Source organism: Mchenga conophoros, linkage group LG18 (assembly GCF_057382185.1).
Source record: "Mchenga conophoros isolate Kocher_MC1m ecotype Shallow Benthic linkage group LG18, M_conophoros_male_GT1.1, whole genome shotgun sequence".
In the NCBI taxonomy this organism is placed as follows: Eukaryota; Metazoa; Chordata; class Actinopteri; order Cichliformes; family Cichlidae; genus Mchenga; species Mchenga conophoros.
The window spans coordinates 32,249,049-32,270,774 of NC_140543.1; the positions used below are offsets into that span (position 1 = coordinate 32,249,049).

Genomic DNA, 21,726 nt, shown 5'->3' on the forward strand with positions numbered 1-21,726 from the left:
GGGGCAGGACGCTTGTTAGTTCAGGTCAGCCATGAAGTCAAAATCTGATATCATACCAGCAGTCATGAGCTGATGGTGATTTAGCTTTTACACATGTAAGGTGTGCTGTTTAAGCTACTTTACCCTGCCCAATGTTACTGCATACATGCAAGCTTCTTTGCAACCCACCTCCACTGCAGCTTCTATTTTGATGCAATCTTTGTCATGTCTGTTGTCACGGATACCTGCTCTGTTCTGTGCTGGGATCTTGCAGCTGCTCTTTCCGTCTCGTACTTTCCATGTGTGACAGAACAAGGAATCCCTGAGCAGAACCATGTTGCTAATGATGACTCAATATTTTATTGAATACAGTGACCCTGACTAAACTGTATTTGTTTATTTTCATTGTCCTGTCTGTCTTTAGTCATACCCAGTCAGTGGTTTGGGCGATGATGATTTCAACATTCCACCCATCACTCCTCCTACCCTGCCAGATCACATGGTACCCCCTCACCTCCCCCACAACTCCCCGTCTGGACCGTATCACTCTCTGGACCCTCCCTCCAATTCAGCTCCACACCACCCCTACCAGTTGCAGGGCATGGATTTGCCCAGCATGCCTGGTAACCAGGATGGGGCCACTATGTTGAGCCAAGATGGAAGCACATTCAGCCGGGATGGTGGCCCAATGACTAGCACTCTGTCTGTGGTAAGTGGTTCCAAATAAGTCACTGTGTATACACCTGGCATTTATGCTTTACTAGTAGGGAAATACAATTTCAAAGATGGATTTACGAATATAAATACCAGAGTAGCTTTACATGATTCATTTCAAAATCGCCCCTTTACATTTGATGCGAGACCTTGGTGCAGGCACTTTAAGCCAGTTTTGTTCTAATTGGTGTCTACTCACAAACACAAGGTTTGTATGGCTCTTCTTGTGGTTTGTACACACAAGTTCAGATGGAATCAAAAAATGCAGACCTACGCAAAATGAGTCTGAGTAGACTTTTTTTTTCTTTTTCTTTTTTTGGCTGAAGTCTGAGTTCTGTGACTTTACACTGAGGGTTCTGCACACACAAAGCAGGGAGTCAATGTTAAAGGAAAGTCACAATTTGCTGTAACATTGGCCTTAGTACGATGATAGGAACCTATTTGAATTAAAGAATTTAGTGTTTGTTTTTTACTCTTTCCAATTTTATGTCCTTGTGTAGTGTATTTAAGTTATTTTTCAATTCAATTACATTTTTGTAGATTTTTATTTTTTTCTCTCTGATACAAAATCTTTTTTTTCTTTTGACATGTTAGATGGTATTTTACTGTAAAACATATAATCCTCAGCATGGATACAACAGTTCCCTTGTTAGTTGTTATGTATTTACCTTGGAAAAACTGACTGAACTTTTGTTCCAACAACATCTCACATTAAAAGTGAGGTACACACTACATTTGCCCTAGATTTACCATTTACCACTTACCATCAAATCATGCTTGATTAAAAGCATAAACATAATTCACATGATTAAAATCAATTAAATGATAAGAAAATGGATTTTGGATATTTAAATTTTATGTTACTATATATGTGTGTGTGTGTGTGTGTAATGTGCTGAAAATGTTTAAAAAGCACACTATGAGGTCACATTACCATGTTTGATGTTGAAAAGTATATGCACACACTCAGATGTAGATTCTCTTTTCATTCACGTATAGTTCGATACCGGGTTTGACAGCACTTAATGAACAAAATATGTTGAGTGGGTGACTAAATTCGGTAATGTGCGGTTGATTGAGTTGGGTGATCAGAGTTTACAGGAACACGACGCATACGGCAGCCACAATCTGAACTGCTGTTTGTGTGACAATGTGAAACTTGAAATCCACTGCCAAGCTTTTCTTTATTTATTGTGTTAGTCAAGATAAACTTGTTGTGACAAATGTGTTTCCATGGATGATCTCAGAGACATTTGTTGATATTTTTAAGTCTTTAAATCAGTTTTGGTTTTTGTATTTAGCCATATTTTGGTCATTCACATGTACATTTAGATGGAGGAGATTTGACCATCGCAATAAAGGGTTTTGCATTTATTTCCCTCTAAAAACCTCTTTAATAATCTAACTACATACCCTTCATACACGGAGTTGTTGCCAAGTCCTAAATATCAGCATCTGTGGATGTTCTTTTCTGGGCTAAATATGTCTGGTCTTCAATGGCTTATAATTAGCCTAAAAAATAATCATCGTAAACTCAGCTGCGTTAGGCCTAAATGTAGCCCAAGATCAGTGTGTGTATTTTTATAGCCCTATTACAACGATGAAATCATATCCCACTCAAGAAAAACAATGACATACTGGAAAGAAAATTTACTCTTTAGGTTTTGAAAAGACTTGCACACAGAGACACGTATGACTACAAACTCAAAAAGCAATTTTCCATTTACTAGAAGTCAAAATGTGTAAATAGTTTAGTTAACTGGACTAAAATTGGATTAACAACAAGTTTAGTAAAGCATTAAGTATAGACATTTCAGTATAATATTAATGATTCCTTAAACAGATGCCACAGTGGTGCGGTGGTTTGCACTGTTGTCTTATACCAAAAGGGTCCAAGGGTTCAAATCCACTGGCAAGATGGGGCCTTTCTGTGTGGAATCTATGCGTGTGTGTGGGTTCTCTCTGGGTCCTGTATGTTAGGTTAACTGGTAGACTGGCTGTAGGGGCGAATAGCTCTCTCTCTTTTTGTGTTAGCACTGCCACAGACTGGTGCCCTGACTCTCAACCTGTAACAGTTGGGATTGGCTCCAGCCCCAACACAACCCTAAATCGGATAAGTGGAAGAAGATGGATGGAAATCTATAAACAAAAACACATGATTGCAAAATTATCTTTTCAATTAGGTACAAAAAGTACAAATGTACTTATTTCAAGGAAATGGAGACTCCAAGAGAGTGAAACTGACAGCTTTATATGTTTTTAACTGTACTCTTTAATGGTTTATTCAGCTTAACTGTGTGAAAGAGGATATTGCCCAGGGCAGTGTTATTTGAAGGCCAATCATGGCAGCTGGTTGATCTGACATTTTCTTCTTATGTTCAATCTTCGTTTCACAGTAAAGTGAAACTCTTGCTTTTAGCGGTGACATTCACATGTGGCTCACTGTGATACAGTAAAGAAATGAAAGCCAGACTCGAGACTCATAGTTATTTGAACTGTCAAAAAAAAAAGGTTGTTCAGAGGAAACAGTATCAGTACTTGTCAGTCTCAGTAATAAAGATTGCTCCAGTGTTTGTTAAGAATGAAACTTTCTCATCTCCCACTCTTGATCTTTCAGCCTTTTTGTCTCTTGTCTCCATATGAAGTGTACCTGCTGTAATATTAAGTATCATTTTGAAAAAACACAGAAAGCTGTCAGCTTTGACTTTAGGTGAATAGACTGTTGTAAATAACTTTTAAATATATTCAGTTTTTTTTTCAGATTCAGACTCTTTGATTGTGATTAACCTGCTTGTTAAATGCGGAACAATACAGATAATTATTTTAATGGGCTGAAGGGAATAAAGGTAAGCTCTTATTTCTCAGTCGCTGTCTGTCTCAGTTTCTCTCTTCTCTGTACCTCAGTTTTATATTTTCATGCTAACATACATTTATTGCCAGTCCATGAATTATGGTTGCCTAGCAACCGTGCCTGGCTCAGCCTAATGTTGGGAGGGTGGTAGCAAGAAGGTGTGTGCGTGTGTGAGTGTGTGTGCGTGTGTGTGTGTGTGTGTGTGTGTGTGTGTGTGTGTGTGTGTGTGCGTGCGTGTGAGTGTGTGTGTGTGTGTGTGAGAGATTCCTAGGACGGGCAGGACTACTCAGATGCAGTTAACATTCAGATGTGGATGGCTCTGTTTTTATGTTTGGCTGTAGTCTGATTGGAAGTTGTTGCTCTGAATGGTGATTTTGGTGGAACTTGGTTCCAACTCATTCTGTGATATTTACCTTTACGAAACAGCATTTTTCCTTTTGTCTATTGTATAGTGAAGGAACAAGCTGTGAACTCAAATGTATGAACGCAGGAATGAGCACCACTCTGCATAAATGTGTCGCCCCAAAATTGGGCATTATGAATAAATACAAACAAATCATAAATGATAATACAGATTGCATGATGACATTTACAAGTTTACAAACCCTCTAGTATTTCGAGTTCATTGTGGAGCGCTTCGTACATCTGCTTTATGCGGTGTTGGGAAGTACTATGATATATTTTCCTGAACACCTGTCGCCTGAACAGATATTTCCATCTCAGCTTTTTAATTGGAAATCCAGAAGATGTGCTGCCATCCATATTATTATACACATTTCATATAATGTGGTGCAATGTAATTATTGCTTATCCTAATATTTCAGTTGCAGACACGCAGCAAGATTTCTAAATTTAAAATCTGTTAGACACAACTTACAACTGCTCAGTTGTAAGTCACTGTTCTAATTGAAGCTGCAGCAATTAGTTGATTAATCGATTATAGCTGATGGATGTGTGAAAATTGTTTGTGCAAAAAGGAAAAATATTTGATGACTTAAGTCTTAAAGATGAGAGTTAGTTGTTCTTCTTCTGGTCTTTCATTTTGGTAACAAGTGAGCTCTAGGATATTATCTGGGGATTTTGCGGTTACTTATTAAAAACATGAATAACAATGAAGGCAACGTTTAGGTGAAGCCTTAATGAAAGCAGTTGTGGGTTGAATTCCAAGCCCCCCCCCCCAAAAAAAAAAATATCAGTAGTAAAAATATCAAGTTTTTTTATTGATAAAACATTTAAAATCTGAAAACTTTCCACATTAAATGTGAATGTTTCGCGCATCTACTTGTCCTTGAGTCCCAGTGTCAGTAACCACAAGCAATGGTGCTGGCTTCAACAGGGTTTTACTTCCATATAAAAACAGTCTTGATGCCAAACAAAGGGAATATCACTTGTGCCATTTTAAAAATATTTCTTAACTGGGGTTTAATTAACCAGAGTAAAAAATGACAAGAAAATGCATATTAAATTGGGTAACACAGACTCTTTGCTTTAATTAAATATGTCAGTCATTGTCACTATGCATTCACTCCCATTTAAGCCCATTTAGCTAGGAAACCCCTTAGATATAGATGTATAGTGATAAACAACACAATCAAAGATCAAATTGATCTTTGGAAAATAACTTTTTAAATACAATCAAGGTTAAAAGAAAGTACACCTTCTATCATTTCTATGATTTTACATTTCAGGACGAAATAAAAAATTATCTTGTCCATAGCAGGTCTTACACTTGGGTAAATACAACATCAGACCAATGACTCATGGTGTATTGCACCACATCATTATTTAGTCAAACAAAGCCAAAATGCAGATTGTGAAAAACTAAGTACAAGTATTCGTCGCTCGCATTTTTTTGGAAGAATTTTGGTCCATTCATCTTTACATTGATGCTTCACTTTGTTTATACGCAGCTTTCTTAACCAGCGGCATTCCAATCACGTTGAGATCTTTCTTCCTTGGCATTGCGTTAACACTCACCTGAATGCTCCAAACCTGTAAAATGCCAAAACATTAAGGTGCTCACACTTCCTGATGTTTGCTGCTTAGTGTCTTAACCTCTATGGAAGCAAAGGGTATGGTTAGTTTTTCACATGGTGCTTCTGCATTTTGACTAAATCGTTAAATAAATAATGGCAGGCTGTAATATATAATATGCTTTCTAGCTCATCTGAAGTTGTATTTAAATCATTTTAGGACCAAACCAAGGACCAGTTTATTTGTTATAGTATCCTGAATGTTATATGCAGTCTTGTTTACACATTAAACATATTGTATGTTCATCTATGTTTACTAAGCTGACATTTTGTTGTTTAATTGACCAGGAAAAAACAACTTTATAAATCCTTTATTTGGCATGCTTGTTGTAAAATGTCATGTAGGTAAATGGCTTTTCTGTTTGTTCAGGCATGATGGCAGCTCTTGCTGGCAGTTTTGAGATTGCATGCAAAGGAGTGATACAGATTGTATTTGACTAAAAACAGGAACATATTTAGAATTTTTCACCTCTACTTTTCATAATGAAATCCAGTAATAACCACACCTGTGTGAAGGTGTGAAAATACCGCATACAGCACTTGTTTCATGGCATGAGTCAGTCATTACTCAGCCTTCGGGGGTTTCCCCTCTGTGGCTGTCTTAGGCCATCATCAGAAATGACCCCCGCAAAGGAAAATCAGATTTTTTTTTTTCTCCATCGATAATGTTTTTATCTGCGAAACAGTTTTGTTATTTTGTGCCTACAGCCTCTGGTATAACCTTGCGACCTTTATTTCCAGTTAACTGTTGCTACTCGTGATGTTACGGGCATTTGTTACATATCTTGCTCTGAATTTTCCATTGGTACCTTTGCTCCTTTTCTTTGTTATTCAGAACCAGGCAGTTTAAAATTTGTAATAGAGTTGAGCATAGTAAGATTGTAATCAAATAAAATAACTAAATATTGATTTGTAATTTTATTTCAGTAGGTATAGTAAGAAAATATTAGATTTTTAATGAAGCTCTAATATCATTTCCTCTTTTTATAGTTTTGCTGTCAAATAAATCTGGCAAAGAGCAAAAGCATTTGTGGAAAGTTATGGCGATAGGGTGTTTTGACAGTTTATTACTATGACATTTATTAAAGTCCCAACCCAGGCAATGTCAAACCACAGCTCGTATTTTCAGCATTTCCATCAGCACATACACATCGTTCTGAAACCTGTTCCCATGTAAGAGAAATGTCACTCACAGTTCTATCGAAACGCCAAAGCAGAGACCGCTGCCGAGACACAGAAGCCGAGTTGAGGTAACATGTTCCCAACAGGGACACATCACACTAGACCACATCCGTTATTATTCACATGCTTACTAAGAGGAAACTCTAAATACAAGCCATCATCGGAGTCCCGTCTTCATATTTGTGATCATAGGTGTCAAAGTCCCCACATCTGTGGTGTTAGCAGTGATAACTTTTGTTTTCCTGAGAAGTGGACTGAATATCGCTGATGACTGGCTCACTGCAAGAAGAGCTCAACCTTAGGAATGGCAGTAAAAACTCAACTATTACAAGTGTTCACACAAAAACGGGACACAAGGAGATATCTTTGTATCAAGTCATTCATTTCTTTAAGTAAATGATTTTCTATATTTAATAAATATGTTTTGACATCTACTTAATAACATTAACAAAAAAGATGAAATATTATGTTTTGAGTTTTTTGTGGGATTTGTTCAGCATTGTTCAACCCTTCATTGTGTTCATACAGTTAATCAATTGACTTTTATTTATATAAACTCACAACAACAAATGGCTCACATCAGTTTATTTTGTAAGGTAAAGAAAGTTTTCAAGTTTAAAGTTTGCTCTTTTTTTTAGTTATATTAAATAATTCTTTGTTTGTAAGGGGGAATAAATAAGAGAAAACTCAGTGGAAAGTGTTGGTATCTGCCATACCATTGTTATAAACGTAAGCCCGGGATTTGACAGACATTGCAGTCTAATAATTAAGGCACTCACGCAGTAAGGTAGTACGTTATTATTTACTTTGCACTCATCCTCTCCCACATGTGAAGTTTTGCACTAGCTTCTCATGGGAGTAGCAGTGGAGTTTAAGATCTGTAGAGAATACTTTTGGGCTTCTGATACCATCTTTCCTCAGACCTGTCAGTTGTTACCACCATTACTGTGAGATTTCATTATCAGTTAATCCCGGACTGCTACATAGCAGAGACAAAACCTGATCAAATGAGGGGTAGAATGTCCACACACAGAGGCCCAGATCAAGGATGCTTCATTTTTTTTAATTTTTATTCTTATCCAAATCAACTAATACTGATTGGATTTTGCATCCCAGGCTGTAGTGCATTACATAATGTGTTTTGCCTTTTTGTAACAAAGATTCTACAATAATGTACAATAATGAAAAGCTAAGAGAGCTAACAGCAGATTGGAATATTTTAAACATAAATGCAATAAAGGGAAGTCATCCACTTTTTTCACTGCCATAATCACTTGTTTTGTTTACACAGATGCAGCAGATGGTGAATTCAGATTCTCGGTTTACCAGCAGCCAACAGCCAATCGAAGCAGCGCTTGGGCCCAAGAGCCAATCAGGCATGAGCCAGCAAAACCAGTTGTCCACCATCAACCAATCCCAGCTGGGACTGAGTGGGAACTCTGCTACCCATAATTCCCCTTCACCTCCTGGAAGTAAATCTGCCACACCATCTCCCTCCAGTTCAGCACACGAGGACGACAATGATGATGGACTCAGGGTAACAACACACAGACACATGGACGCAGCATCTTCTGTTCAAATGACTCACATCTTGTTGGGCTGTAACACCCAGTTGTGTTTTCTTTTGTGAGAGAGCTATTTTAATAATGTTATGTGTCATCATGGAGGCATTCTCCATGCATATCAACTAGACAGAAATCAGCTCTCTCGTCGTTGGCTGTCTCACACCGCTCCAAACTAACTGCTCGTTTTCTGGGGAAATGAAACTATTACTGTGTTGCTGAATAATATTTACCAACTTGGTCACACACTATAGATAGGAAACGGTATAAGCCACTGTGCAGGTAATTTTTTCTTCAGGAAGGGAAGGGCGGAAAATAAAAGAGCAAAAATGAGTCTGATACTCATACACATCATAACAGGGGCACCCCTTTATTGAGCCGTATGCAAGCTCAGGAAAACCCAGCGTGCTTATTAGACAATGCAGATTAATTTATCTGGCGGCTTTTACTCACAGATGGTTTAGAGTGCTTTAAGGAAGAAAAATTATTCATAAGAGCAATATTAAAGGCATTAATTTACCATGATAAAGAAAGTGCAGTTGTGGTGCAGCATTACAGGCTAAATATGACCTTCTTCATAATCCAAGTGAAGGATCCAAAGATTTTGGTTATGCCATTGGCCAGATGGTGATGTTACGTGAATCAGATAACAGCAGGAGGATTTTTTTTCCTATGATGTAAGGCTGCAGACAGATGAATTTGATTCAAGCACATACTGTGCTGATGAAGCAGCTTAGATGAGTTTGTTTTGGTTAAGTGAAAATGTATTTCTCTACAGAAAATCACTGCAACAGCTAGCAGCCATCAAATCATAGAGAAAGCAGCACAACTGATACCACTTTAATATAATTTGTAGACACAATAATGTTGCTCAAGGGTCATTATTGCAGCTTGACCAATCGTGACATTATGATGTCATAACTTTGCACCCTGGGTCCAGTACTTTCCTTCACTTTCCAGTTTGTGTGTAGTATTATTTTCAGACTTGCTGTTTTCAGTCAAACATTAATTACTTAATTATGTTTTAACGCCCTTTCTCAATATTTCTTTATATCATTTCTTGTCATTTTTAAAGTGTTATTGAGCACTAGTTTTCCAGCTTTCTGAATGTCTTTCAAAGTTATGGTTTGGACATTGGCTGCTTTTTCACTCATTTTCAGAGAATTGTTCACTAAGCCACTTAATAACACTGACCTCAAGTGATAAACCAGTGTTGTGTTTAAACATATTAGATAACATAGCAATGACACAACTCTATATTGTACCTCTAGGCACATCGTTACTAGCAGCCTGTTGCAAAAACATATGACTACATACTACTTCTTTAGGTAAATCCATGAAAATTGTCAAAGATGACACAATTTGACAGGCATTTTTGCACTAACAAGGTGGTTTCCAAAAAGCTATTAGCCAATAACTTGACGCATCTCAGCATGGTATGCAGTGTGCCCTTTAAACATGTGAGCAAACTGCACATCAGCCCCCGACGTCATGTGCACCTCAAGCACACATTTATACAAGGATTTCTTTAACAGTATAGAAAATTCTTCTTCCTCAGCTGGGCTTATGTTGTTATGACATAAAGTATATGATCTGAACACTGTTAAATGATAATCAGTAATTAGTGAAAGTTTCTCAGAAGAATAACTTAGAACCATATAGACAATAACGTTTGAGCAGATGTGCTGCTTTTGCTGAGGTATTATGGCGACTTCACCCGTTTAGCGCAGCAATGACTGTAACCACTCTACCGAGAGGCTCTTCTGCTGGTGGGGACTTTCCCTAAGACCATCTCTGCGGTTTACTTATTGCTTAACATCAAAGATTAGCTGAGGACATGTTTTAAAAACAGTTTTGGTGTGAATTGTTCAAATGCAAACTTGCTGACAACAGAAAGAAAATCACTCACTCTACAGTTTTTAAGGATATATTTAATTTACATTCTAACATTTTATGCTTTACGTGTTATATACAAATTTCTCTTTGTCAGTCTATATCGGGGGTATCCAAGTAAAATTTAAGGAGGTCCAGTTAGAGAAAATTTCCTCAAACATTGGTCCAGAAAATCATAAAGTTCCACATAATTATATATATGTAAAATATGTTTTCAAGTAGACTGACAGTTGTAAAAGAAAGTACAATTTAACAGTATTTTAACGTTTGCAATTAACTTTTACAATGGACTGGCAGGTACTCTAACAATAAAATAATAATAAAATGTTCTTTTCTCATTTCAAGTAAAACAGGATTTGGAGTTTTTTGTTTTTTTTTTTTAAAAAAAAGGTATCTTCAAATAAAATGTTTAATTTTGAGAAATGAAAAGGTTTCATTTAAGTTTCCTTTTTTCTTCTTTTTCCTTAACTACACTTCACATGCAAACAATCTCGGTGTTAACACTCCTTTTCCCTCTGTCTGTTTCTCTGAATTACTGTTTTCACATGCGCTTTTTTGATTGGCTGAGATTGTTCTATGTTTTTCCTTAATAATTAATTACACTGACAACTGTAAAGGCAAAGGAGGTTAAAATAACCTTACCGTAAACAAGAGAAAAGCTGAAAAATAAAAACAGTCTGTCAAAATCTAGTAATAGTCGCAGTCCACCTATTGGTGACCTAGGATCTATATATTCATCCATTCACATTTTCTCTATATACAGTGTTAACCTTTATTCTGTTTCGGCAGGGAGAGAAGAGGCCAGCAGCAGCGGACATCTCCAAGAAACCGAAAACGCCAAAGAAAAAGAAACGAAAGGACCCCAATGAACCAGTGAAGCCAGTGTCTGCCTACGCGTTGTTCTTCAGGGACACCCAGGCTAATATCAAGGCACAGAACCCCAATGCCACCTTTGGGGAGGTGTCAAAAATTGTGGCCTCCATGTGGGATGGTCTGGCAGAAGAAGAGAAACAGGTAAGGGGAGGGAAGGCTGTACTAAAGTAGGAATAAGGGATAATAAATAGGAAAAGACAAATTTCACTGTATCTCAGTAGTTCAGTTTTTTGTGACATCTCCCTTCATATGTGAAACATTTCCAAAAATGTCATTAGCACCACCCCACCCCCATGACTCATATTGATTCCGATGAGTGTCACTGCTTATATTTGGTGGTTTGCTGCACAAAATTGCAACCAAACTGATAGTAATTCTGCAAAGTTCTAGTTAAAACTGATACTGTGAAGGCAGGCTCTTCACTTTTATAGAGCTCATTTTGAAACAAAATGATTAACACGGCCCAAAGCAAGAACATCAGAAAATCAAATACTGCTAAGAACATGAGCATAACACACACTAAAAATGATTAAGCAGAGAGAGAAAACATATTAAAACAGATCAAAATCAAATCAGAAAAGGCTTACCGATAAGTTAGTCTTCATTGGTCTGTGAGTGACCGACTTAACCTGAATACTCAGGCAGTTCATCCCACAGCTTAGGGCTCTGACAGCAAATGTCTGCCAGCTGCAGTTTTAACAGATGTCCTCTGTTCAAAGATCTCAGGCTCTGTCGAAGCTCATGTCTGACTAGCAGGTCATATAGAGGACGGATGCCACGAAGATCCTTAAAAATCAGCAGTAGCATTTTAAAAGCTGAGTACCAACAGTGAAATGAAGCTAAAACAGGTGTCCTCAAATTTAACAGTAAGTCGTTTTTTCTGGTACTTGCATAATATACAGAACTGATTCTCATTCCTCTCATCTGTGTTTTGTATTTGGTATCAGTTTACAGTAAAATCCAAAATTAGGATGCAAAATTGAGGTTGGGATGATGGCAAACACTATTTTTATATTTGTGAGAGAATGTTGACATTAGTGATTTGTTTATATCACCACTGTCTAAATAAATCAAATCAAATCACTTTTATTGTCACATCACGTGTGCAGGTACACTGGTACAGTATATGCGAGTGAAATTCTTGCGTGCGAGCTTCACAAGCAACAGAGGTGTGCAAAAAAAAAAATACAATAACACAAAACAAGCAAAATATAAGAAAGGCTAAATCTGAGAGTAATAAATATATGTACAATATAAGAGTGTGTGCATTACTGGATGTGTATACTAAATATGTTTTTCTACGTGTGTGTGTGTGTATATACATATTTTACAAATTAAATAGAGTAAACAATAAAATAAAATATATAAAATATACAGAGGTTGGTAGTTGAACATGTGCAAAACAAGTGGCATTTATATACAGTGTGGAGTGCAGATATAGCTTCAGAGAAGCACTAGCATTACTGCACTCTTGGCCTTGAGGCATAACATGCTCATTTTATTCTGTGACATCATGAAGGAAGCAAATGCAGAGTGCGTGAAAAAGGCGATAAGTGTCAGCATCATGTTTGTGACAGGAATCAACCGTTTATTAGGGGAATGTGAGCTCTAACAATACCAATGAGATTCACAGTCATTAATGTGAACCTAACAGTTATACAAGTGGCATGTCAGCTGGACTGATCGCTGCTGGGCTTCAGAGAGTATTGGCACATGCTTTGGGAATTGATAAATTTGTGTTATTAGAAAAAGGCATTAGCTCAGCACTAGAGTGATATTATTATTATTCTGATTAAATCCAACCTAATTTTTGTAGTTGTGCCTTTTGTTTATCAAATGCTGTGATGAAGGTTCACACTTTCAGAGTTAAATGTTTGCGTTTCAGGTGTACAAGAAAAAGACTGAGACAGCTAAGAAGGAGTATCTCAAACAGCTGGCTGCCTACAGAGCCAGTCTGGTTTCACAGGTGCGCTACACACACTGATACACGCCAAGTTAAGTTACGGATTATAAGAGTGAAGGGTCAGAAAATTCCTGATTTTCAGTTTTCCTTTTTCTTCTTCTACAGAGTTACAATGACCCATCTGAAATGAAGCAAACCCACTCTTCCTCCTCATCTTCCCCCTCTTCTACCTCCATGATTACACCCAAACATTCAGTGTACCCTGGTCACCCAGGGCAGCACTCTTCCTCCAGCCCACTCAGCCACCCTCTCCCTCCTCATCACCATCAAGGCATGTACATGCCCTACCCTCACCCCTCACACCCTTCCCACACTTCGAGCCCTGGCCTCAGCCCCCATCTTCCCCCTCCCCACCCTCAGATACATCCCCAGCTCCAGGCTTTGTCCTCCAGAGGGACGGTGCCACGAGCCAGCGTCCCCCATCAGGGAGCCATGTCTCTTGGCACTGTAGCGGCCGCATCCACCCCTCCTCTCCAGATCAGCCCTCCGCTCCACAGCCAGGCACACCTGGGAGGGCTGCACAATCCACACCATCAGCACCAGCAGCTCAGTGGCCACTCAATGGGAATGGCACACTCCCCTGCTATGACACAGGTCAGTTGCACTTGATAAATCTTACTATGATGATAATGACACATGCGTGTGTATGTATGTGTGTTTCCTAATTTCTCCTACAATCAATCTGCAGGGACAAATCGCTGCCCTGTTTCCATCAGATGTGGGTCATAAGGTCATTTATGTGTGTGTTGGACCGTAATGGTGACGCAGCATTTGATTCAGTTTACTACAAGATTTTGTTCACTTAGAATGATTCCATGTCTTAATTATATGTATCTGTTTTAGCATAAATCTTAAATAAGTGTGGACAACTCCAAGAACCCGCTGAGCAACCGTTGTGTTTGTGCGTTTGATATCGGTTTGATGTGGAAGTAGGAAAAAAGTGCAATGCACCAACCACATTTGCTGCATAATTGGCAAAAGTCATTTTTGCTAGTAATACTTTGAGATGGTGTGAGGGGTGAGGACAGCTACAACACACAGATACTGCTGTTTAACTACATGTAAGAACATGTGGTTACCCATCACTAATGGTGTTGCTGGCAGGTGTTTGAAGTCTTTTGGCACAGGTACCATGGCTTTCTCCATCACTGATGTGGATTTGCCTGAATGTTAGTGATTAAATGTCTAAATGGCAGAATGTTGTCACTTTAAGATTAGTTAAACCGACAATGTTACACAGCTGAAAAAGGACTTACCTCGACTGTAACAGAGTCAATCAGTCTGTCAGTCAGCCTCTCTGCCTTTACTGTCAGTGTTAGCTGCTCATTTAGTATTTCTGCGAACAGAGGGGAAAAAGAAAAGATGAACAGCTATGATATGAATTCATGGAAGACGGTTTCCTCCAGAATAGTTAAAATCCAAAGATTACCACTGAGCCTCACTTCCCATTTGATCCCCCTTCCTTTTTATGGTACACTTTTTAATCCCCAACTCCCATAATCCCTTTCTCTCCTCCATTTTGCATATTTTTAGAAAAAGAGAGACCCGAAAACACAGAAAAGTAAAAGAGAAGGCAAAAATGAGAGGACACAGCTACAGAGCGCTAAAAGTTTTATTTTTTTTTACTGAGTCAAGAGTGAGAACTGATGGGGGAAGGGAGAGAGGAGAGAGAGAGAGACAAAAGAGGCAGATGGGGTCTTTGTGAAGGAGTGAAGGAGAAGAATTTGCTCAACAATAGATGAATAGGTGAGGTAGAGGAGGAGGGGGAGAGGAGAGCAGGGGGAACCAAACCACCTGCTGTCCTCCTCTTTCTCCTCTTTCATTCACAACACTCAGATTAACTTCCCTTTCAGTCCCCCCTCCCCCACATACACACTTTTGTCATTTTACACACTCATTTTTCCATCTCTCTCCTCCCTCGAGTATCCTATGGTTAGAGACATGCTTGCTGATGTTTTTTTTCCTCTTCCTCCTAACTTTACATTTTCACTTTTTTCCCTCCCTCCTCCTGGGAGATAGAATCAGAAAAGCTCTCAAAATTCTGTAATTACTGCTCATGAACCTGCGACCCATCCCTCTCCTTTTCATGCGAGTTTCATTCAGAACTTCATTCCTATCTCTGTTCATCTGAAACCATTCTGCCAAAGATGTGCTAATAGATGGCTTTCAGAACCCATCAGCTGTCCATGGACTAATTCAAGTTGAAGGGGGAAATAAACAGTATATCATTAAAACTTTCCTTAATGACACTTTAATGCAAGAAAAAAAGATTTTACTTTTTACCTGCTTTTTTCAAGTACTGTGACTAAATTTTCACTAAAGTTATGTTTGGCACAGTGAACCCTCTCAGACTATTCAGGACAACTTCTCCTTTAAACCTTTCATTTTTTTCTTGTTAAACACTTTTATTGCTATTGTCTGAATGCATCTAGTGTAACAAAAGAGAGACCCCAGTATTTTTCTTCAATGCTACTTTTCCTGTCTCACCATCAACAATGAGCAGCTGTGACATAGACTCGTTCTATGACACAAACTCCACATAAGGACAAAAACACTTCATTATTATTTTACTAGCAGCAATATTAGCAGGCAAGCAAGTCACAGTGCATTTGTGACCTAAGTGGGGAAATAGGTGAAATAAGTTAATCTTTTTCCACCTTTAGCAGGAACTGTTTTGTGTTACAGGTTGTTAAAATAATATTTATTTATTTAATTGTCATCGGATTGTTGTTGCTGTGCATGCTAGGAATCATAAATGCATGGCATCGCTACATAAGTGTAAAAATGTACTGTATGGTTGTCGCACTGGGTCTCAAGCGGTTTGTTAGCACTAGCAGGTAAGCTAACTTTTTGCCAGATAAAAACTAATTTTATCTATGAAATCAAACCATCTCATCAACCAGTATAGATAGCACCAGTATTGTATTTAACTATCGGTCATCAGCAGGGAATTTGAAACGTGGGGCTTGGGTTTAAGAAGTTTAAGTTTGGGTTTAACATAAACTTTTGGCTTGTGTTAACGCTACCATGTTTGCTAACATGCTAACGGCGGTCTGGCGAGGAAGGTCCAGCGGGCATGTGGTGTGGAGGTTAGCCGGACAACTCGGAGGCGAGTCACTTAAATAGAACAAAAGACCTTTAGTTGGTTATATTAGCAGAACAAGACCATACAAGCTAGGTGTCCACGGCTCTACTCTATTCGTACATGCATGTGCCGGGGGTAGGTAGTCGCCGGCGCCAGCCCATTACAGTGGTACGGTCTCTCTAAACAGATGCTTGGCTGTAATGACGGCCTCTGCACTCACACTAGGAGACTCTCAAACTACTACAATAATAGGACGACACTCCCTAGCGGTGCTATGTCATAATAAGGGTTGTTACAATGGACAAACTACAAACTATCTCTTAAAATAAAATTTCATTTAACATTGCACACTTACGGAGCCCCTCTGATGACATGGTCCAAAAAATAAATAACGTGCCCACGAAATACTTATTTGTGGCCACAAAATGTTATTTTGTGGGCACGAAATATGTATAACATGCACACGAAATGCTAATTTGTAGCCACGAAACACTTGACCGATAACTGTGATCTTTCCCAGCCCCTTGCAGTTGGTTGACAATAAAATCGATCCCGGCGTCCAGGTCGTACTTACGTCTGTATAGCAACTGGGCTCTCAATATCCTGTTTAAATGTCTCTCCGTAATAATGGTTCCTTGCATTGCCAGGCTTTTCAAAATGCATTTGTAGCTCATTCCCAGCCTAAAATAAAAATCAATCATACCGTCTCTGTCCATGGTTTATAGGTTTAGCCTACTCTCATGCTTATGTCTCTACGCAGCTGTCCAGGAATTGTATCAATATGATGTGCACACATCTATTTCGTGGCCACAAATGCGTAATTCGTTGCCACGTTATACCCAATTCGTGCCCACAAATTAGCATTTCGTGCGCACGTTATACCTATTTCATGCCCTTGAAATAGTATTTCGTGGCCACAAATAAGTATTTTGTGGGCACGTTATACTATTTCGTGCCCACGAAGTAGTATTTTGTGGCCACAATTTATTTATTTTTTGGACCATGTCATCAGAGGGGCTCCGTACATACTAACCTTCTTGCTAACATTATTGCTTTCATCTAAGTGGAAATACTAGTTGGCTAGCTTGCTAAATTATTTCACCAGCTAATGTGATCTGACACATACATTTATATCTGGGGCCACAATATGTTACTGTTTTAGAACTCTCCACTGCGGCGCTCACAAATCCTGTCCTGTTGCAAGCTTTGAAAGTGGCCACTCAGAACAAAGTGGGCTTGTAATTGTGATTTAGTTAAAGAATGAATATTTTCAAGGTCTCCTTTTTTGTCAAATGCATATTTGAAATCACTAACTTATTGTTAATGGTGCTCCCTCTTGAATTTATTTATTTATTTTAAATAAGTTATAATCGTTTTGTTTGTTTACACCTTGAGGCAGTTGTTGTTGTTGTGATTTGGCACATTATAAATAGAATTTGAATTTAATTGTTTGGGGTTGTTTGTTTGTTTGTTTGTTTGTTTAGGGCTACCTTCCCTCCCTCCAATCTGACTACCAGCCAATAGGTGGAGGTATCATGAACAGTGGAGCAGTGATGTCATCATCGGTGGATTACCACCAGATGGGTCGGCATACACCGAATCATCACCCCTCTCTGGACTGGAGCACTGATTACCATGGCAACGGGTGTGTACTAACACTGCACTGGATTGCAGGTGTTTAAAAAGAAACCCAATACTCGACAGACGTGTTGTTGTCTGCAGTGATGTTAGATGATGTGTGGTTACAGATGGCAGTGGCCACATCCGATCAAGAAAACATGGTTCATGGAGGGGGAAAAAAGTAACATCAAAGATACATTTCAAGAGCAGCAACAACCCCTTTCTGACTACACCTTTCCTGTGTGGAAGTCTGTGACATGTTATTATAATCCTGGATAACAAAACTTTTAAAAGTAACTTGTAACATAGCAGTATTAGTACCATTTAAAAAGTTGGCATGTAACATTATATTCCATACTGTAAGAAGAGAGATTGTTAGTCAAAGTTTGCGTTTAACTTTCACTTTTGCATTTAGCATCTCTACCACCACATAACCAGCAAAAAGCTTGGTAATTTCTATTGAATTAACAGCTTTAGCCAAAGTAAAAGTTAGCTAACTGTGATTTCAGGGCTGTCCTGCCCAGTGAGCCTAACCACTAGTGTTGTGGAGCTGTAGTTAGCATTAAGGTAACTCTTCCAAATGCAAAGCAGAGCTCCTTAGCAGCTGATAGACACTTATCATTGGCTGACACAAGATAATGCAAATACTTCCACCATGGAACAACCAGCCTGTCTGTCATTGCTCACTGATTCAACTGCACTATTATTAGATGGGTTTCTAGGTGCAGCATATATTTAAACAAAATAACAGAAAGAAAATGTTACCTGTCCAGATGGTGCTGCTAAACTGTTAAAGGATAAGAGAATACAGTGAGACGATGTCAATGAAAGACAAAGGAAAGTTGGTGTTGAAAACATGATGGGAATGTGGTGTTTCTATTAGTCTTTCATATATAATAATGTGAGGAACATTTACCCACTGCTCTTGATAGCCATCCAGTGAAGCAGAAGCTTTTCTATCTTAGCTAAATATAAAAACCTTTTAGCAGTAGTTCTCAGTTTCCATATGAATGTAGAAAAATGCCTAAAAGCAGATGCGTGGGATTACACCTATTAAAATGAAATACAACTGTATTACCTGTAATATTAACCAATGTGTACTCTGCAGTCTACATTAATCACTTTAAATGCATATCACCTCGGCATACAAAAGATTTGGATTAACGTAAATTAATCTAGAGTAGAAATGACCAAAACCAGTTCATATAATCTTATAACAGACTTGATTTTTCTTGAGGCTCGTTAGGAAACAAAAGGGGAAAAACTCGTGGTCATCATTGAAACAATGAAGCGTGTCAAACATGTCCTTATTGATTCTCCTCTCTGCTTCCAGGGCTCTCCAGAGAGACAAACCTCTGTATCTGAGCTAATCTCAGGACCAAATGGCATCAACCTTCTGCCAAGCCCTTCTACTGCCACACCACAGAACCTCCAGCTTGTTCTCTCCATCCTTAAACACAGCGAGAGCCAAAAATCAGACTCACAGTGGATCGTCTAAATCCGTAATAAATTAGTTTATCTCTTAAAATAATAGTTCCAGCAACAGAAGAATGGAACATTTCTCGAGAATGCTGACAAAACATCTGCATTTGGCGCTTTCTACTGTCTGTTTACTGCATTGTACCACCATTGAACTGAAAATGTGTACACCAGCATGGAGAGGTATATTGGTGTATATACTCCAACCTTTGTCTGATTTCCCATCTGCCCCAGTTCCTCTTTTGCAAGGATGGTGTTTACAATTAGTTGCTGTAAATTGCTGTAACATAATCTTTTCAGTTGTCCATATAAGGACAATTACTCGTTTCTTTTTTCTTTAACTCATACTTGCGGTCTCCTTCTATAGCCAAAGTCAGAGGAACGGCAAAAAAAACAAAATGTTATTAACCAAATACGACACAAATTGTGTTTGATAACTGGTTCTTTAATCACATGAACGTTAGCCCTCAGTTTGATGCCGTCTGGTCTGAAGTCCCACTCGGTGTCTGCAGAGACAGAGAACATATGGTTACTGTGAGTGTGGAACACTGCGATAATGACTGAAATCCCACCGCTTCGTTCGGCTCAAGACAAATTGGAAAAAGATCTGGAAGAGCACCTGAAGCTGTTTGTTTAACCAGGCACCGACTGTGAATAATTGTGTACGATTAAAGAACGTTTGTTGTTCTCCTGATGAAATCCACTGTATTTTAGTCCATGAAATAATAAAATGTCAAACAATTGTCTGCTGAAAAAAAACATCCCTTTGTATGATGACAGCTCCTCCTCCTGGCATATGTCTGTTGATAATATTGATTTGGATCCAAACTGTGTGAGTGTGTGAAGTGTTAATGAGAACGCACAAGTGGGTTGCATGGTCTCCTTTGTCATCTCTATCTCTCTGTTCACAGAGGCTATTTAAGAAACTTTAACTGTTGCTGGGTTGGCTGTGTTTAAATTTGTTTTTGTTTTGTTTTTTTTAAATCAGCTTTTGTTCTAGTGTTAATGATAACGAGACATATCGCTCTCGTTCTGTATCTCTTTGTATTAATGTGTTTTTTGTTTGGTTTTTTTGGCAGATGAAAGCACGCTGGGCAACAGCACCCATTTCCTTATTTTTAGATTCTAATAATGTGTTTGAGAATAAAGTCAACGCTGCATTGACATGCAGTCATTACTCCAAACCTGCCTCTTTCATGTTATTTCTGAGTGCTTTGTGACAGCTGTTTTAATTAACTGCACATAATAGCACAGCCCTTTACAACTCCTTTGACACAATACACCTTTGTCTGTATCCTGCCCCTTCATTTATTTAAAGTAGTTTGCAAGTGCAAAACAAATACCTTTGAAGTCTCGCAAAATAAGTATTTTTAACCTTTGTTAGGTCAAACAGAAAATCCTACTTTAGTGTTTCTTTTCTTTTGTAGCCACACAGCTTTAGTTTCTTAGATGGAGACGTCAGTGAAAATGTTAATATTTTTTAAATGGTCTAATGTATTGGCTTGTCACATTGTGTTTAGTATTGAATTTCAGATTTTTGGATGCCATTAATATTATAGGGTTAAAAATAAAACCAGCACTGATTAGCCAAAAACTAATGGACTCTTGAGGCTGATTCCAAAAGCCACCCCATACAGAGTCTATATGTGAAAGATATCCACTATGATGTCACCAATTAGTTTTCAAGTCCAGCATGTTGTTGGTGGTGTTTGGAGCCAAGAATTGTTCACAGTGGTGCAACAGAATGAAGGGCTAAGTGCAAGCGTGTTTAGCAAACTGTATGAGAGCAAATTCATAATTAGCATAAACATGGATAAGTGCAATTAGTGCTCATCAAAAGTGAAGTATAAAAGCTTATTTTGTTTTTAAATGTTCTGTAGGAATCCAGTTATTTGGCTTTAATTGAGGTGTGGGCTTTAACATTAAGCCACAAGAAAATCTACATTTAAACACTAAAGCACATTTTGTACCAGGTTGTAAACGGGCTTTTTAATGCTATAAAGTTATGGGAGTATGACTCACACATGGTGCCAGCCTCATGTGGCCAGATGAGGAACTGCAGTTTTTGGCACTTCATGATGTCCTGGTTTCTACATCCATTTTTTTTCTATCTACTCTTTAATGATAACAAGCTAAAATAGATGTAGAGGAAAGATTTAAACCATGCAAAGTGGAGGCTGATTGGCTTAAAAAAAGGCAGGTGAGAAAATGATTGGACTAGAGTTATGATATCAGCATTGAGATGAACAGTGTGGTAAAGCAGTAGTCATGTAAAGAACAGAAAAGCAGGAAGATGAGTGATTGCAGATCTTTCTTACTGAACTTACCATATGCTTCATATTTTATTTATTTCGTGCTATTTTTGTTAAACTATTTCTATACATGTGCGTGGGAACATCTACCATGGGTGTGGGAAGAGTCAGAGCCACAACGGAGCCCACTAGACATTACTTCTCTTGCATTCAACATTTGCATTTCATGTAGATGCTTGC

The 21,726-nt window shown here is 38.4% G+C and overlaps 1 protein-coding gene across 1 annotated transcript in view; it reads left to right on the forward strand.

The window, feature by feature from the left end:
* tox (thymocyte selection-associated high mobility group box) overlaps nucleotides 1–20,418 on the forward strand; it is a 63,335-nt gene extending 42,917 nt beyond the window's left edge. The window contains exons 4-10 of the mRNA XM_085255010.1: nucleotides 404–688; nucleotides 8,051–8,296; nucleotides 11,004–11,228; nucleotides 12,973–13,053; nucleotides 13,156–13,644; nucleotides 17,620–17,780; nucleotides 19,089–20,418. Of these exons, the coding sequence (XP_085111136.1) occupies nucleotides 404–688; nucleotides 8,051–8,296; nucleotides 11,004–11,228; nucleotides 12,973–13,053; nucleotides 13,156–13,644; nucleotides 17,620–17,780; nucleotides 19,089–19,125 (1,524 nt within the window). The 3' untranslated portion in view covers nucleotides 19,126–20,418. The remainder of the gene's footprint in view (nucleotides 1–403; nucleotides 689–8,050; nucleotides 8,297–11,003; nucleotides 11,229–12,972; nucleotides 13,054–13,155; nucleotides 13,645–17,619; nucleotides 17,781–19,088) is intronic.
* Nucleotides 20,419–21,726: the final 1,308 nt, after the last annotated feature.